The sequence below is a fragment of the Coturnix japonica genome, chromosome 4 (genome assembly GCF_054131305.1).
Source record: "Coturnix japonica strain WE chromosome 4, WE-NBRP24, whole genome shotgun sequence".
Taxonomy (NCBI): domain Eukaryota; kingdom Metazoa; phylum Chordata; class Aves; order Galliformes; family Phasianidae; genus Coturnix; species Coturnix japonica.
Genome location: NC_140666.1, coordinates 49420950 through 49439842, shown reverse-complemented (window position 1 = coordinate 49439842; position 18893 = coordinate 49420950). Strand labels below are relative to the sequence as shown.

Sequence of the window (18893 nt, the reverse complement as noted above, 5' to 3'; positions counted from 1 at the left end):
AACAGTCCACATGGCATGAGAAATATTCCCTATTAGGAATGTTCACTTTGTTGTTGCTACTTGACCAACTCTCTCTGCTCCTTGTATTGCAAGGAGGGAAAGCTGGCATCTTCTTTCCTATCTCTGATATCTCTAAAAGAGAATTGGAGAAAGATTTATTTATTTAAGACATTGAGCGTGAAGGACTACATAAAACTTCACTTAAGAGATATCTTGAATGGTAACAGAGCTGGACACTTCAGCACCTGAAAGAAGACTGTACCCTAAGTACATAACAGTGAAACTGCTTAAAAATTGTAGACTGGAGTGAGCATTTTACAAGAATGAAGTCTTCACTGGTAGCAGGAGCTCGCCCTTTCTTAGCAGTGAAGGAAAGAGTTATAATTACAGTGAAGAGTGCCAGCAAGTTGAGAGTGAGAACACAGAGCAGCCCTCCTTTGGAGGAACAATGTAGAAAGATGAGAGCACAGAAAGCAAAGCTGCCCCAGGTCTTCTGCTGTATACTTTTAAGGTAGGGCAACGTCTGCCAGTCAGGACTGGCTGAGATGGCAGCCGTTTCTGGTCTCACTTCCTATCAGTGAATACCAAAACGCAACTTTAGATAAAATCAGTGCCAGAAGAATCTGTCTCTTTTTGGATATGAAGGTGTTTTACTGAGCTGTTCTGCTAGTTCAGCAAACTGTTTTCAGTCGCATGCTATTAATTAGCCTGGAATATAGCCCTGTGGTAAAGTGCACTTTAAAAGACACCCAAATGAAAGGGCTTTACAATGTAACAGTGGTTGACAAGGGCAGTTTAATTCCTCCCAGCAAGATGCAGATAACCAGTCTTTAATGAAGATTTGGCTTCTCTAAGGAAAAAAATCTAGACATCTTTTTGGTCATCTTGAATATCAGTTTCTGTGCTGGCTTGTAAGGATGTGTTGCAAAGCTGATGGAATAAAGAACGCAGAGGTTCCCATGACCTTTGTTGTCTGTCTATTTCATTTGCCCTTTATGGAGGAGCTGTAGTGTACAGGGGATCCTAGAGAAGTCCTCTTTGTCACAATTAATTTTTAGTCAGAACGTACAGCTTGACAGAGTTTCCTCAGTGACAGAGGTCATGTTTCCAGAGTTGTTCAGACGTCTACAGCCACTCCTGGCTGAAGTACATTCACCACGTTTGGCTCTAGTCAGTCTCAGAGATGTGATGCTCTTCTCTTGCTCTTTGTATTGCTCTGGATCCCCTGAACATCTTATTCTGTAACAAAATCTAAGCTTGGTGAGGACGTTCTGTATCAGGTTTCCTCAGTTTAAAAAGCAACTGGAAAAAAAAAAAACAACAACACATCAGCTCCCCCCCTCAAAAAAAAAAAAAAAGAAAAAAAACATGACAGAATTCAGGACTATGGCCTAACCAGTTTGAAATTAGGATTAAATGCCATTGGAAATTGTCACTACTTACATTGTCACGTATTTGCAGCTTCCCCACATCAGCCCAGCAGCCGCACGTACACAGAGGAGTGACCAGCCTAAGAGATCATTTATGTATTTGTACAATGCTGGTCAAATTTTGGTAGTGTTCTCTGACTGAAGTTGAGAATTCCTGCTATTGTACCAACTGAGAAAGCATCCTTCATTTGTTCATTTGTTACATAAAATTGGTTTCAGGAAATTAGGAAAGAATATCTGAGACAAGTTTCTGTTAAAGATGTGATGACTTGACTTGTAAGAGTTGTGTTTCTTAGTGAGCCTGTCTACTTATCCATCAAAGTACCAAATACAAGTACGTAATGAAATTCTATGTCTTCCTTTGTTAATCACAAGTTACACCATATCTAATCCAGTGATTGATCAATAAATGTGCATCTTTTTATGCTTATTTGTATTTACAATTCTAAGAGTTGTTGAGCTCATTAAAATACTTTACAAATTGATTTCAATCATTATAAGCAGTGAAAGATCGGTTGGAAATGCTCATTTGGTAATAACTGGTGTAGAAGATCAAGGCTGGTAGCTGTCGTGTCAGCAAGTCATAAGCTGTTAAATGGGGAAGAAAGACAATCCAGTGCTCCTGATTGCAGTTGTGAAGTTTAAATGAATCTAGTGATTTGAAAAGGCTGATACCAGACCTGCCCTTCTCTTACATCTGTTTAATTATCTTCACTAACTGTTTTGTTGTTCAGAGGGTGAATCAGCTGTGTCAGACATGCTGAATCTTGTATTCAGCGCTGCGTGAAGGCAGAGGAAGAAGTCTTTGAAGTGCAGTATCTCGGCTGTGAGCACATAGGCGTAAGGAGCATGCTGTGCTCTTGGCACTCAGTAATAAACCAGGGTTTCTTCTCGTTAAATAGGTTGAAATGGGGAAAGCTTATCAGAGCTTGAAAGTGGGAAAGATTTCGTTGCTTCAGCCGCTCCTGTGCTAGCATGCTTTATGAGTTCTGGAAGTAGTTACACCATGTGGTTCGAATCAAACAATGTGCTCAGTACAGGAGGAAGAGAAGGGAAGAAAGCAGTTCTGCTAATAGGAGAGCGGGCTGGGTAAATACAGTCACTTTACAAAAATGTAAATGGAGAATCATTTCTCTGAAGAAAAATACCATCTGAAAGTGCATGTGAAGAAAGACGGTGATGTTTTTTTGAGCACCTGTAAACCTTGTTGAGTCACCCAGTTGCATGCACTTAGCTTGGGTGAGTGCAATGAAGGGCAAGGAGCCAAAGATGTTGGTGGAAACTAATGGTGAGTCCTGGTAATTGGAGCTGATTGCTTGGGGAAGAGGAGATGGAGTGGATCGTTCTTGTTGATTAGAGGGAAAATACAGTAAGAGGGGGAAAAATCCACATTTTCTAGCCATCCATTGCTGGCAGGTTTGAGCAAGTTGTTTTTTCTACTTTATGTATGTCATTTCCTACCAGTTTTGTTAATGGCTGTGGCCGAAGGGAGAAAAAGTTGAGAGGAAACACAATTAAAGGACTTGGAATCATTTAAATAGCTTAGGAATTCAGAATTACCAGCCATCGATATTGTAACATTGACCAATTTTAAACTACTGCCTGAACTTTCTAGTATTGTTTGGGTTCTTTTGCTCTGGCTACTTATGTGCTGTTAAACCATTTAAAAGACTGTTTTCGAAGTCTTCAATTTGTTTGGCAGATGCTATTTAGCTGAACAATCTTCCAGTTTTTATTACACTCAAAGCTAGTTCAGTCTCTCCTTTTAAGTAAGACCACACTGTTTATTTGTGCTTTGGCATTGATGATAAGCTGTGATCTCACAAGGGTTTTGTTACCATGCTGCATACTTCCAGAGTTAACTCAGAAGGTTGGCATCTCCAGCACAGCTGCAAGTTTCCTGCATATAAAACTGACCAGTAGTTGTAACCTGAATTCCAGTGCTTCTTGAAGTTTCTTTTTGTTCTTTTTGTTTTTTTCTCCTTTATTCTGAGGAGTAGGTTTCTCTTAATACTCTCAAAAATTCTTCTGAAGAACTAGAAGAGGAGATGAGCACCTGATGTAGCTGTAGGTGTCCCTATTTGTTGTAGGGGAGTTGTACTAGATGGCCTTTAAGGATCCCTTCCAACTCAAACAATTCTGATATTTTCCGTGGCACAGACACTGAGATGGAAGAGTAAAGTTACTTGAAAATACTGTTCTTAGGATAAATTTGCACAGTAGGAGCTTTGGTTTGTTATGGATGCTTCATCCTTTCTAAACATACGTTGAAGGTTATGGTGTAGGTAACCAATATATCGGTTAAAAGGTGCTAAAAGATGAAGCCATGAAATTGCCAACAAAAGAATCTTGGCAAAATCAACCCCTTTTCTACTCTTAACTGCATTCATTGTCCATAGTTTCAAATCATGCAGACTGTAGAATGTAAACAGAAGTATTTTACATGGATCAGTAAATTCAGTCTTTTCATCTACAGGGGACAGAAGCATGAGTTAGACTAAACCAATATTTGCAAGACTTCAGGCTAAATGGGTTGTTTTTTAGTATTGTCAAAACTAAATCGTGTTTCCATTCTCATAATCTCTGGTTTCTGTAGTGCACTTCAGAATATAAAGAGTTCGGAGTTATTTAAAGTCTTCATGGTACAAAACATAAAGGATAGAGCCTCATCTTTACTCAAGTTGGAGCTGTTCAGCAGAAATCTTACAGTATTTTTCAGTGCTTATTTTTGTATCAGTGAACACGCAGCTGGTCAAAATCCAGTAGCTTAGTTGCAGTGTTACTTTGGGAAGCTGATGGCCAACTGATGTTTTTTTTTCTAGAAGTGTTTTGCAATATAATGTAATGTCAAATGGGAGGGGTCTCTTCATGTCTGTATTTCTTCAAGTTAGCATGTCTGTGTACTGCATAGTAGTGAATAACAGTTGTTCTGTTTGTTTTGGAGGAAGCGGGGTTAGAGTTATGGTGCAAAATGTCTTTGGGGCTGGGAGAGGCAGATAATGTTGGTGTCTAAATCAGTTGGCTGTAGTGACTTTCTTTTACTTTTGCCATATCTGGTGTTTCAGGTAGTTGCTCAGTGAGTTTTCGACAGCTCATCTTGTTTGTAATTTTAAGTATTAGAAAAGGTCTCATATCATGAGGCTGAACTCCAGCTTTGGAAGCTTGTCATACTAAGAGAAGGTGAATGAAGAGATGGTCTTATATAATTCTTGCAATGTGTCTTGTTATATATTGTAGTGAAACTATCACCTTAGACAAAATTGGTTATTTTTACTTCTGTATCAAGCAGATGTTTTGTCTTAGCTGTTGCAAATGATGCTAAACTTGAATCGTTTTGTAGCCAGGGGTCAGTTAGATTGCCCAGAGGAAGAAGTGATGCATGTACTGCAGTCTAAGGATTGGTTATTAGTGTCTGCATGAAGTTTACATTTTCTTCTCTTGCCCAAATTTATTTGATGTTGTTGTGTATTCTCTCTTCTTTATGAGGAGAGATCATCATGTAGAGTTCTGTATTTGGATTTTGTATGGTTTTAGGGCACGTTTGCTTGGAGTGACCATCTGGTTTCTGTTGTGACAAACTGTGCTGATCTCTATGGGGAGCTCAGCAATTCTGTACAAGACCTTGAATTGATTTAGCCACCACGATCAGAGATGCCTGCTACAGTAATTACTGGTATGTTTGGGATCCAGAAGACAAAGTGAGAACAGCAAAATATATTTCTTAGAGGCAACAAGATTGAACCACCCTTGTGTATCACAAAGAGCGGAGGAAAAAGCGTTTCTATGCTGTGAATCTGGAGCTTTTCATGCTGGCTGGTAGCAAAGCACACTGGCATTTTAAAATGAATTAGGAAAACCATAACCAACTTTTTTTGTTTTTATATACAGTGTGCGCTTGTGTATATGTATGTATGTATGTATATATATATATATATATATATATATATATATATACACTCAAGTGACAAGTCGAAGCCTATATATATATATATATATATACACATGCTTCTTTTGGCTTTGACCTTGTCACTTGAGTGTTTTTGTTTGTTTAAATTGTTGAATGTGAACTTCTCAAATTAATTGTAAACTTCAAAAACTCTCGGGAAATAAAAAAACTGATGAAGAAGAAACATTTTGGAGTGAGAAGTGCAAGTTTTTACAGATTCAAGGGAGCTTAAACTTGAAATAATGAGTGGAAGCAGAGTCTGTAGGATCTGTCCATTTTAGAATGATTTCTGACCTTAATCGTCTCTCTCTCCTTTCAAGGGAAAATTGTGCTTAGGGTTTGACAACAATGTATATGTTGGCTTTTCTGCTGAATGAATTCCTCTGCATGCACTGGTAGGAGGTGATACTTGCTGAGCTTTCATGAGTTTGAATTTGGGAATGTTTTTCTGGATAATTGTACTCACTAGTTAATTACATAGTCCTGCTTCCCATATCATATAGAATGAGGGAAGCCTTAAAGCAGTTTCTTAGCTGCTTTGGGAGGAAGAAGAGTTGGAGAAATGGAAGGAATTACTCAGTAGATCCTTTTACATCTGATACCTGTATGTAGTAATTCAATACATTTGCTAGGAGATTAGAAATATTCTAGATTACAAGATAGTTGCACAGCCTGGGCACCAGCACTGCAGGAACATCCTAAACTGATAGGAGAGTGGAAAGTGTTTGTGGTGATGATGAAGAGAGAAATGATCATTCTGTTGTTGGTGCTTATGATGTAGAGGAGGAAGACCCTTTTAAGTCCTTTAAATGTTTCCTCAGCTCTTTGATAAATCATGTATTAGAAAACAGATTATTTGTCTTAATGCCTCCAGAAAAGTAATGAGTACATTTTTTGTTTTTACTGACATAAAAGCTTGTGCCTCCTTTGGTGAAATGGAGCTGTTTTGCTGTGAGATGTAAAAAAGAATTTCAACTCAAGGAAGTGGAGAAGGAAAGTTTTATTAGCCAGTTTGGTTCTCTGATTTCAATGCTTGTTTTGTTATTTCAAACTAAGGTTTGGAAAGAGAGTCCTAGAGTAGGGTTCAGCTTAGTTTGCCGCCTTCTACTGCTGACTAGAATTTTATTGCTTTTCAGTAGTGAAATTATTTCTTGCTTTGAACTAGATAAAACTGAAGTTCCCTGAAATGTTTCTTTTTTTGGCCCAGCCAGTCTAATACAGAATCTTCCTTTTCTCTGCTAACCTGGTCTTCTCTATCCAGATTGTTGCTGCTACACCAGTACTGTTAGGAAAGCAATTAAATCCATTCTTGCTTTGGAGCTGGCCTTCATGTCATGGCTTCTGTAGTGTTTGGTCATTTTGGTGTTTCGGGGGTGAAATAACCTGGGGATAGGAGATCTGTGAGTGTGACCCTGGGGGTATGAGTACTGACACAGAATTGTTAACTTTAAAAGACATAAAAAGGGGGGGAGGGGAGCTGAGAGGGAGGGACTACTATAGTGGTTATGAAGCACCTTAGTTGAAAAAGGAAATATATTGATATTGAATATGTGTTTGAGCAAATAAAGTTACATCAAGAAATGACACAGAACATTTGTATGTTAATCTGAAGATTTCCTTTTTCTTTCTTTCAAACACAGCTGACCCTGCTGCTCTGGGATTCATCATTTCCCCATGGTCTCTCCTCTTGCTTCCATCTGGCAGTGTATCATTTACTGATGACAATGTTTCCCAAGACCTGCGAGCATTCACAGCGCCCGAGGTTCTGCAGAACCAGTCCCTGTCATCTCTCTCAGATGTTGAGAAGGTACCGTGCCTCTTCTACTGCAGAGGGCTGTCTTTAAATGGACTTTTTTGTCTGTAGAATTCTTGATTTGTGTGCTTCATTGATTTCTTTTGGGAGAGGGGCAGGACCCTTCTGCTTTTATTGTTTTTTTGTACATGTAAGTGGGGTAGAGATTGTAGCTGTATTGTGCTTGTAGGAAGAAGTGTCTGTATGTAGATCTGCACGTGTTCTACTCACAGCCATGCTTGAATGGTGGCTATGTGATACATATACTACCCATCCTAGCTAATGGGAAGTGTCATTTCACCTTGTTTTTCTAAAAGTAGCATCAGCAATTCCTTTCAAACTGCATGTAAGAGGTAAGTAAAACAGTTACTCAAGCATGCCAAGACTTAAAAAATTCTTGCTCATCTCAGAAATTTTATTTTCATTGTTAAAAATACTCATGAATTGTGTGTAGAATTGTTCCTTTCCACCTTCCTTCTCTTCCCCAAGGGTTGATGATCAGGTAGGTAATGTCTGTGTATGAAATCCGCTCCAGGTCTTTGATACAAATGGTCACGGTGACTACAGCTTCTCAGATGTTTGCCTAACAACCATTTATTGCAAATGGCAATGCTCTGCTTTGTCCTTGTCAAAGATATTTAGAGGTAGGAGTAAAAGGAAGCTGAGCTCTATTCCCATCTCCTTGGCTTCTCAAGATCAGTAATCCTAAGGGAAGGATAGGAATCAAAGCTAGCATTGTTTTAAGCTGGGAACAAGCAGGAGGTTTGACAACATTTCTCCAGGAAGAACAGCACTCTGCTCTTACATCCAAGGAAGCTGCTCTTGGCATCAGTTGCTTTTCTATGCATAAGGACTATCAAAACTTGTTTCTGTCTACAGAATACATGGTGTGTGCTACTTCTTCTTTCCCCTAAATCTTGTATCTAGTTGCTTTTTCGCTTTTTCTTTTTTTTTTTTTTTCTTTTTTTTCTTCTTTACAACTATATCAGATGAAAATAACTGCATTTGCAGTTACAAGCTCTTCCTCTGCAATGTAGCAAAATGTAATGGCATAATATTGTATATTACTTGATCTATGACAAAACCAGGCAGCCAGCAACCTAAGTTGAAAGTTTTAAAAGAAAAGTAAAAATAAACACTGAAATGAAAGCCAGGATCAGATTCAGTGAAGTAGAATACAGCTGCCAAGTTCTGCAGTCATAGCATTGGAATTGTTTATCTTCTTTCAGGAGAGACAATATTGTTGAAGACAGTAACTTTGCCTCTAGTGTAAGCTGGGAGGTTAACATCAAAAACAGGCCTTTAAAAACATCAGAAACAAGTTTCTGAATGGCACATTTGAGAACTTCAGAACTGGTGGCATTCTTTGTTTCATGCCAGTATTCATTCAGGACATCTCATATTAAAAGCCGTGTTGTGATGTTTCTTAGTTGTTAGGGAAGAAATCAGAGTCCTTTAGGGAAGGACCGGACCGCTGAGGGTTGTAAACGTGGGCACAGAGTATATCAATAAGCAGTGACCAAACATTGGCATTCTGCACACACAGTGCTGATTAATCTCTGGTTACAGCAGTGCGAGTTTATCATGACAGCAACACAACTTTGCTTGCTGGAAATGAGACTCCAGGCTGCAGCTACTGTGATGATGTTTCCATTGGGAAACAAGAGCGTGTGGAAATTTATAAGTTTTGGCTTTACATAACCAAATTGCTCAGAGTCACCTATTAACTGAACAAAACCCTTTACTTTGTGGTTGAAGCTTCAGACTTTGGGTTTAGAATGAATTAACTTGATTCATGAACTCAACAAAATTTCTGCATGTTTTGTCCACGCTGTGAGGAGAAGGGTAAAAAATGAACTGTTGGGATACTGTGGGGTGATATAAAAACATTTGCGAAAAGGGTTGCTTCTGCCATTCTTGTTCTCACTTAACACTTGTCAGATGAATGACAGAGTGGTGCTCCTAGTGCAGCACTTGGGACTGGGTGCAGCTAAGGACAGCTGCAGTCTAAGTTGTTAGATGTTATTTTACTCATCCTCTAGTCAAATCCAGGGGATTCTTCATTGAATTCCTAGGAATGTCCCTTTGTGTTAAAAGAATTTAAGGATACTGTGTTTTCACAGTAGAAACAGTATACAGTAGTATTGTGTTAAAGTTACATTGGGTAGCATGCCAAGGGTGGAAGTGATTGTGATGCTGGTCTGTAACCCCTGAGGTGGGAGCTGCAGAGGTTAGTATGTCTGTGTGTAGTTCTTTCGTGATACCCATCCCTTAGGATGTATTTGCTTGCTTATGTGAAAGAAAACTTCCTGAAATAGCAAGGAGAGGTGAATTTGGCACAAAAACTTTACTGTAAAGTTATACTGGTAAAGCACTCTAATATTGGTAAAACAACGGCAAAACTCCTCACTTGGAGAATAACCTGGCCAAGCTAAGCAAGTTTTTCTCCTGGCATAAAAGCAGAACTGTAAATAATTATCTTTTTCTTTCTTCCCAGCGTTTTGTATGAACACCCTTGTAATATTATGGCATTGTTTGAAGGCATCTGGGCAGTTCAATAACTTACTTGTGCATGCTTTTTGTTACTAGTTGTTTCCCTTTACATCAGTATTAAACTATGTATTGGGATGCACAGTGTTTATTTTTCTCCAGATGAGCTGACTTCATGCTTCTTAGGTCTTGCTTTGCATTAGCTTCAAACATAGTTAAACTTCTTTTTCTTTTCTACTTCTGTGGTTTGCTGAACTCATTAAATGGAAATCTGAGTGTTTTTTGGATCTTGCTCTGAAATAGGTCTGCTCTGGAAGTTGGACTTTGTGCATTTTTATTTCTTATGTTCTCTGACCAGACAGTGACAGGATAGCTTTCAGCTCTGCAGCTGTGACCTCACTTGCTAGCTCAATGGAACAGTATGTGCATTGCTAACTATCAGACAACACAGTGGTCAGACGATGAATACCCTTCTGATTAATCTATGACACTCAATCAAATGGAATATAAGACAAATTTGATGCAACTGCAATACAGTGTATCAAAAGTTATAGTGAAAGATGATTCCGTGAAGTGAATTTGGTTTTGTTTTATAGATTGTGGAAATTATTGGAATTATTGTAAAACAAAGACAAAATAAAACTTTTATTTAGTAATTACTTCCTTACCCTGTCTCAAAGCTGTATATTGCTCTTTGCAATACATCATAAGGAAACATTTCCTGTTTTACAAGAGAAATCTGACCATGCGTCATACATGTGTCTGGGGCTACATATCTGTACAGTGCAGTGGTGACAGTTACGCTGTATTGCCTTTTGAGCAGTCTGGCCTAAACAGGAAATCATTTCTATATCCTTTTTCTGAGTCTTTGAGAATACATTTTGTTGCCCATACATGAAGAGACTTTCCAATGAAGAGATCAATTCTCATGTCCAACCTTCAGCTTCTTCTAGCTGTGCAATTTCCACCAATTCTACAGGCTTAGAATGACCATTTCACAGATTGCAAAATTGTCTGTCTGTTGCCTTTGTTCCCTCAGTTGTGACTTTATGAAACTTCATATGAAGTTCCTAGGCCTGGACAGAGCTTTTCAGCTTATGTATTTAGGACTTAAGTAAGATGTGTTGCTTTTCACTGGTGAAGAGACTTCCTTCAATGACTTAATCTTAATTTATATCTGTCCTCATAATTGCTGTTCATTGTCTGTGCAATTACTTAAAGTTGCACAGATACTGCGATCAATCTGATAGCAAGAGTCATCAGTAGTGTATGTTCCTTACAGTCCAGAAAACAGAAGTTACTTATCTGTGTCACAAATGACACAGTGTCCTATAGGGTTTGTGTGTGTGTTTGTGATCTTAAATCGGCAGTATTTGAAGGCTGTATAACTCCAGTTGAGCTTCATATGTTAAAGTCATATGTTAATATCACTGCTGTTGATATTAGCTGTCAGTTTATAGATATAATGATTAATATTATATATAAATGTATCTTACAACATCAATGACAGATTAAGTTGACTGCTTTATACCTTGATAATCCTGCATTCCTTGCATTCTCTCTTCTATCTCAGTCCTATCCATCCCTTGACAGTAGCAGCTGGCTGTCTTATTGAGGCCTGCTGTGCCTTCAGACCAAAGCATTAGGGTGCCTCAGGTTCCACCTTGCAGTCTGTGCCATATCTGAGGCTGCTGGCATGGATCACGTGAGCTTCTGCCTTCAACATGAGAGGAAAGTTTAAAGCTGAACAAAGAAGACAGAGACGTTGATGAGATGCATCCATTTTGTTGCAGTAGAGTTTGCTTCTCCAGCCCTCATGGAAAAAGGGAAGAAAAATCTGAAAGTCAGCTAAGCTTAACTGCCAAGAAAGTGCATGCACAAAATGACACTGAGTACTTTGCTCTGCTTTAAGATCTTTATATTTCCAGATGAACTCTCCTGAGTTGACATGTGTCTTTTGTCTTACTGCAGGTCCATATTTATTCTCTTGGTATGACGCTCTTCTGGGGAGCTGACCATGAAGTTCCTCAAAGCCAAGTAAGTTTCATTTGGTTTCACTTAGTACCTGGATTGTGTCACCACTGCTGCATGTGAATGAACACAGTGGCCTGTTCTTGTGGGACACCAAAGAGTGTGGATTATTTTCTGTACTTGTATACTTCTGAAATACTTCTGTATTTCCTGTGATGTGAGGGTATTGTTATCACACAGAAAGAAGGTGCTGATACCACATCTGTGTTTGTTTCTGTGAAGATATATTTGGGTTGGTCTATCCTTTAGTGTCACAGGCTGAAAGGCTATAATTAATGCTTCTGACAAAGGAAAAAATAATTTGTTTTAGTTCAAGCTTATGTATAATAACAAATGCTTAAGTAAAATGGCTTTACCCACAGTATAGCAACTTGTGATCTCTGCTGCTGTTGCTTTGGTGAGTGTGCACTCAGCATATGTAGCTACATTACACAATGGCCAAGAAAAGATATATGTTGTTTGGAATAGGGAGTAACTCCTACTACTGTCTTGTCAGCCACTATGGATGCAGACTGCTTAAAGCCAAATCTTGTTTCTCAAGAAGTCATCCACCACACCCACCACTCATTTTTGTAACAAGTCTGAAACATGAAATTCATCTACTGCCCGTGTGCTGCCTCCCACTCTGGCTGAGTTCTCAGCAGTCAGTATCATAACGGGTGGAAATCATGTGAACTGCATAGAGAGAACTTCTAATAGCGGATTTGCTATTGAGGGATTTGACAGTGTTGTGTAGCTTGGGAAGTTAAGGTATTTCTGTTTCATGATTTGGTTTGACCCCATTTATGGGTGTTATGCATAAGGGTAAGGAAGGAAATTTGAAGGCTGTCTGGCAGTATAAGTGCTTCATTTCTAATGTTTTTCTGTAGCGGAGTGGTAGTTGGGTTCTTAGTTCCGTTGATTTGGAGGTCTTTGTCTGAGTGCAGAAGTCAGAGAATTGAAAGCTGTGGTTTTTGTAGCAATACTTTTTTGTAATATCCTCCATGTCTGCCCCCTAAATCCCACTGTTCTCATAGAGAGCTTTCACATTTCTTTGTTATCCTGTCTTGTAGTAGATGAAAGGGACAGTATTAAAGCAGTGCTGGGAGAATATCTTGAGGCAGGTGCTATCTCCAAATGTTGTTTGTCAGAAATCAGATGACAGAGCCTGTGCCTGTGAGATGACCACCCCATCTGGGACAGCTCCAGATCAGAAAGCTGGAGTCTCAAGTGCTTGTGGCATCTGAGGTGTTAGCACTGACTGTTGCATACCCTGTGGAATCATATTGCACTGACACTGCTGGATTAACTGCATGCAGAGAAGAATTAAACCTAGATTGTTCTCAGCCTTGTGGGCACTGTCCTGAAACTACAGAGCTTTGCTTCCTTCACCAGCATTGTTGCCACTTTAGTCCTTGTTTCTTTGTTGATGATTTTTGGTGGTGTTGCTGCAATTTAGAAGTGCTAGCCCAGCTGGCACAGAATATTGAAACGTGGAACTACAGAACAATAGAGCAGTGGACAGAGGCTTAAAAAAGTATTGCAATGAGGATTTGATTTTTATGTTTGTGACTGGCAGAATGTTGAAAAACAACAAAAACAGTTAACTTACTCCAGACCTGGATAGTGACCTTAATGTTGGCATTCACTTAATGTAGGCAATAAATCTTGTGAATAGTCCTTTTATCACGTTGAATGTCTTTTGTTTCCATGTGTGCTACAGGGTGCTGTTAAAACTAATTCTGCTGTCCATTTTTGTTTGTCATTAGCCTATCAAACTTGGAGATCATCTCAACAGCATCCTCCTTGGCATGTGTGAAGATGTCATTTATGCTCGAGTATCTGTACGAACCGTTCTGGATGCCTGCAGTGCTCACATAAGGAACAGTAACTGTGCCCCATCTTTTTCATATGTGAAGCAGTTAGTTAGACTGGTCTTGGGAAGCCTGTCTGGGGTAAGTTTTCATAAGCATTTGAGGATTAAGGGAGATGGGCAGGAAGAGAGAAAAGATGGTAAAACAGGGTCACTCAATGGTCATTCTTCCTCTTGTTTTACCATGCTGCAATTCTGATAAGAGGGTGTGCAGAAGGGAGAAAAATTCTGAAATCCCAGGAGGGAACTGTTTCTTTCTCCACTTACCAGTTTGTGCAATCAACAGTTCCTTCTGGAATATAGATTCACAACTGCTGTTTCTGAGAAAGATACTTTTCTGAAATGGTTGTCTTTCTTGAAAGAAAAGTAGAGGAAAACGTAGTCTGGGGCAAGCACTGGACCTGTCACTATTTAAAATGCTGCTAAAATGATCACTGTGAATTTTCTTTTTTAAATGTATGCTTGACTTTCGGAGGGGCACTGATTAATGGGGAGAAGGACTGAGTCATCACTGTGTGCCAGTTCTCTTACATGCCTCCTCACCTCAGGGGTGGGATTATTTTAGGGGAATTTATTATCAAATTATGACAAATACATTGAGCTGCTTTAAGAAGTGAAATATGCTGCCTGTAGTTGTCCTGCAAAGTTACTGTTTTTGACAGAGGCATTTCCCTTCATCTGAACCATCACAACCTAGATAGGAATAGCCACATATTTTCAGGCTCTGAAAGCAACCAAAGGCATTGTGTTGTCAGTATTACTAGGACTGTTCTTTTCTCAGTACTTACTTTTCTTTGTGCTCTGTTTATGACTCCAACAGATGCTGAGCAGCATGTTTTTACTGGAATTATATGCCATTATGGTCTTGGTTTTATTCTATTTTATCCTATTGGAACACTTCTATCTCAGAGGGGTTATGTAAATGTAAAAATAACCAAGCAGCTAGATGCACAGTACTGTGATTAGAAAAACAGTACTTGACCTCAGAATACTCTCATTTTAAAATGTCCATCATTATTTAATGATTACATAGGTTCTTTGTACATCTAGTTTGGAAGTTTCTGCATGAGGTGACAGGTCTCTGTGTTTGTGTAGTAGTCAGAAGAAGCTGTTAATGACTGGCATCTAAAAGCAGCACTGAGCCTGAGCACCACAAAAAGCACTGCCTGGACTGTGAGGTTATATCTGTCAGCCTGGTGCTCTTTGTCATTGTATCTGATTTCATGGGCCAAGTTGCTAAATGGGCTTGTTCTGGGATGGAATAAAACAAAGACCTGCAAGGCCTTAATCACTGAAAATATTAAAATAAAGAAACAAACTTTAAATTGGGCAACAAGCTATAGAAACAATCAGGGAGAAGAATGAGTCATTCACCTTTGGGTTCTCAATGCCCCTTTTTGCTTAGCAAATGTTCTCCTTTTCTGCTGATCTTGTTCTTGTCAGCAGATGCGAAAAGGGCATCTTAGGTCAATGTGAGGGACTGGTCTGGCTTGGCCAGCCAGTGATGGCTGTAGTGGTCTCAAATGCACATCCTAAAGTATAGTCATGCTGAATCCAGCTGGCTTGTTCCTGATCGTGCTGCTGCCTGTTTTGCAGATGGATCAGCTTTCTTGCAATGGAGATAAAAAATTGCAGCCAGACAGGAGCCAGGCAATTCGGGAGAGGCTGAGGGGAAAAGGACTGCCCACAGGTAAGTGACCTGTTTCTGTGAGGATTGGGGCATAACAGCCCCATGGAAGACCAAGTGTGTTGGGTAGATGTTGCACCCAGTGTAGCTGAGCAGTGGAGCAACCAGCTCTGAGCCAGGCTTCCCTGACAGGAAGATGTGTTGTTCAGATAACCAGTCTTATCAGGGCTTCTTGGGAGCATTTTATGTTGCAGCAGCTGGACCAGTCTGAGTCACTGTGATGCAGGCAGTGCAATGTGATAATCACCTGAGGCCCCTCTTGCCCTAAAATGCTCAACTGTCCATACAATATATAGATATGCATACCAGTATGTGATGTCTCCCACACTTCATAAATGCATATTTTTCAGCTACCAGTATGTGATGTCTCCCACAAATACTCAACTTCATAAATGCGTATTTTTCAGCTACCACATTATCTCTTTGCATATTTGCCAGCAGCAAACATTGAACAAAAGTTATATTGGTGTTATGTTTGAGCTGCTCCTCTGCCTTTTAGTTCTGTGTCTTCTAAAACCAAAGACAGTACGGAGAATTGCAGGAACAAAAATAATCCATGGAATTGTCATTGGCAGGAGAAACTGCAGAAATATGATGCAAGTCTGGCAAGTCCTTGTTTTTCTTATAATTCTTATAAGACAAGCACTAGATCAGGCTGCTTCTTGATAAAGGAATAGTATGTAAACATTTGCTAGCTCTGTTTAGGAACAGCGTCTAGTACAACTGTCTCCTCATTTTCTGGCACAACTGCACACTCTGCCTCCTCAGAGGTTTGGTGTTCCACTTCTTTCCTATTGTCATCTCTCCCAGAGTATTTCTAAGCAGATCTTGGTGAGTAAGGGACTTAGGATGAATGAAACCATGTCATACATTGCTTCTGTGAACTTCTTAAGCCTTGCAATTTCTTCCCTGGTTCTCACCAGTTCTTTAAAGGTTGTGCCAGAACTCTTACTGTTTTGATTTGTTAAATTAATAATTTGTTCTTTGACCCTATTCCACCCCAATTTTTAGTTTCATTACATCCACAATTTCTTTACACGCTTTTGTACTTCTAAGAGTATGTACTTCTTCCATATTCCTCACTTTGTACTTTCATTTTGCTTTTTAAGTGGATTCCCATCATCTTAGGTTTAATTAATAACTTGCTACGTGTTGTAGAGGAACTTGATGTTAACGCATTGTCATTTGACTACTACCTTAAGCTGGGTAGTTTCCATGCTCTCATTTTCACCACCTCTTTTACACTTTTGATCCCGTGATTATCATTCATTAACTGTTTTGTTTATGGTCAAAATTAATATCTGTTTAGTTTTGAAGACATAGCAAGGTCGTTTTTAATCTGTTCTCACTGTGTTGCTGACCCTAATTTTTCTTTCCTTTGTTCTTTTCGCTAATTCTGAACGCTTTTCTGCTTTCATTTTTAAGTTCTCTTTTTTCAGTCTGTTTGTGCTTTGATAATTTTTTTTGGTCCTATTTTGTACAGTTTTCCTACCCATGAATTTCTCACTGAGCTTTTTAGCAATTTTTAAATTCCTTTTTTTTAATCTCCAGAAGTCCTGTTTAACCCACGGTCTTAACTGTATCTTAACAGTGAAGGTCTTGTTTAGAATTGCAGAGATTGGTACTGCATCTCTACCAGTATCTGCATGGCTTTTTGGCTCAGGACCAGGTTGAATAACCTCTCTTTTAATGTGGAAACATCTGAGAACTGTGCCTTTTACTTACAGAATAGAGGCTCTAACTGGTATTCTTCTGTTGTATCTTCTGACTTCTAAAATGGCATGTCAACATTATTGTTCTCTGTTATCCTGGCTCTCTTTGAATCACTTTGTATGCATAACTGTGCTTATGAGATAAATGAGAGGTGTTGCTTTTCATTTAATTAATACAGAAGTTGGTGAGGGTACAGTGTCTGGGCACTGGAAGGACTGTGGATCTGGACACTGACCTCTGTGTTCCCACATGCCTCTGGCTTTACCTGGTATTTCCACAGTGCTGGACAGACCGAGTTCCTGTAGTGTGTGGGTCTGGGAATTTTGTGTGTCAGGGAAGAACAACCAAAGTTATGGGGCTCTCTGGGGCAGAGGTGACCAATTGAGTTAGCTGCAGTATATTCAAAAACAGGATTTTAAATAGTCAGTGTTCACTTTATGAAATGCTTCTTTTATTCCTTTTTTTTTTTTTTTTTTCTGGGAACATCACATTGTCTTCACAGACCTAACTAAACCTAATCTTCACTGAAACACTGCTTGGGAAATGAAGTGAACTTGGTAGTCCGCAGACTGAAGTTGGCTGCATAGTTCTTAGCCTCTGTTTCCTCTTTCTCTCAAGTTAAGCACAAGTCCTTGCGTGCTCAGCATTACAGGTGGTGTGTGGCACAGTGAAAAATTGTGCACTACTGTTCAGGTACAAATATTGGCTTGTTTGCATCCTCCCAGACCCAATAATGAAGGTGTGAGTTATTAATACTGGATTTTTTTCCTAGTTTTGTCAATGTGAACTGTCAACTACCAAAAATGTCTGCTGATGACTGTATGCTTTTAGTGATAGCATACAGTATTTTGCTTCTTCCCTTCTGTTCTGCTAGAATTTAAAAAAAATAAAAAACATTCATTGTTTGTGCCTCTGTTTTCAGAAAAAGGAGAGAAATTGAATTCTGCTGTTCCTTTTTTTCTTTTTTTTTTTTTTGTAAATGTTTGGTATGTTCTGCTTCCGTCCCAATCTGTTTTAGTTTCCCTATACCTGCAGAACTCTGATTACTTCTCTCTTTTGCCTTAAAGGGCTTAAACCTGTCCTAGTTCCCCCTAAAACTTTCCGGTGTGTCTTCTGACTTCAGCCCTGTTCCCTAATGTGTTTTACTGCCATCATCTTAATTCTCTGTATTTCCATTTTAGATCCATGCCTTAATCTCCACTCATTCCTCAGGGAATACAGAGAGTCAGTACACCACAGAACTGAACAAAATGTCCATGTATCCAAAGCAGCTGTAACTATTTTCAGTTCCACTTGGCAGATATACTGAGCTTTGTATTGGAGTGTTAGGAAGGAGACCCAGTGAAAGGGGTCTCTGGGGTTAATGATTGACAGCTCTCAATGAATTAGGGCTTGGTTATTTCTTTTTCTGCAGCAGCGTGCTGTTTTGCTGGTGCTAATTCTGTCCATATGAACGCAGATCAGCTTCCCTGAGGGTACAGCTTTTAGGTTTCTGGAAAAGGGAGCTATGGGGTATTGTACTGATCCTACCAACAGTGGTCTCACAGAGTGAGCAGCCACAAGGAGAAAACCAGATTACAGTTTAAGAAAAGCAGTAATGCCATGAGAAAAATAAACCAAAAACAACTCAGAAAAGTACAGAGCCCTTTATTTTTCTCTCTGTTGATGCTGTACTGTTCTGCAATTGTGTATACTTGAAATAAATGCCTCTTTTTCCAGCTGCAAAATAGCCAGCACTTGCAAAGGTAGAAAGCTACTGGATTAGTGCTGTGATGCCGACTAGACTCTTTCCAGTAAGTCAGAAGTTATGTCCATCATTTTTCTCATGGCCAGTCATCAGCTGGATTTAACTCCATTCACCACCATTTTCTGGGCCAGGCCATCCAACCAGTTTTGTATCTAGCAGAGTCTACCTGTCTAAGCCATGGGCTGCCAAGCTTCTCCAGAAGAAT

General features: G+C 39.4%; 1 protein-coding gene across 16 annotated transcripts in view; it reads left to right on the top strand.

The window, feature by feature from the left end:
* The window catches only part of PTPN13 (protein tyrosine phosphatase non-receptor type 13), a 95487-nt gene that overhangs the window by 20578 nt on the left and 56016 nt on the right, over window positions 1-18893 (top strand). For all 16 annotated transcript variants that reach the window (XM_085546709.1, XM_085546710.1, XM_015861658.2 and 13 more), the window contains 4 exons: window positions 7017-7183; window positions 11630-11695; window positions 13438-13623; window positions 15138-15231. In XM_085546709.1, coding sequence (XP_085402835.1) covers window positions 7017-7183; window positions 11630-11695; window positions 13438-13623; window positions 15138-15231 — 513 coding nt within the window. The remainder of the gene's footprint in view (window positions 1-7016; window positions 7184-11629; window positions 11696-13437; window positions 13624-15137; window positions 15232-18893) is intronic.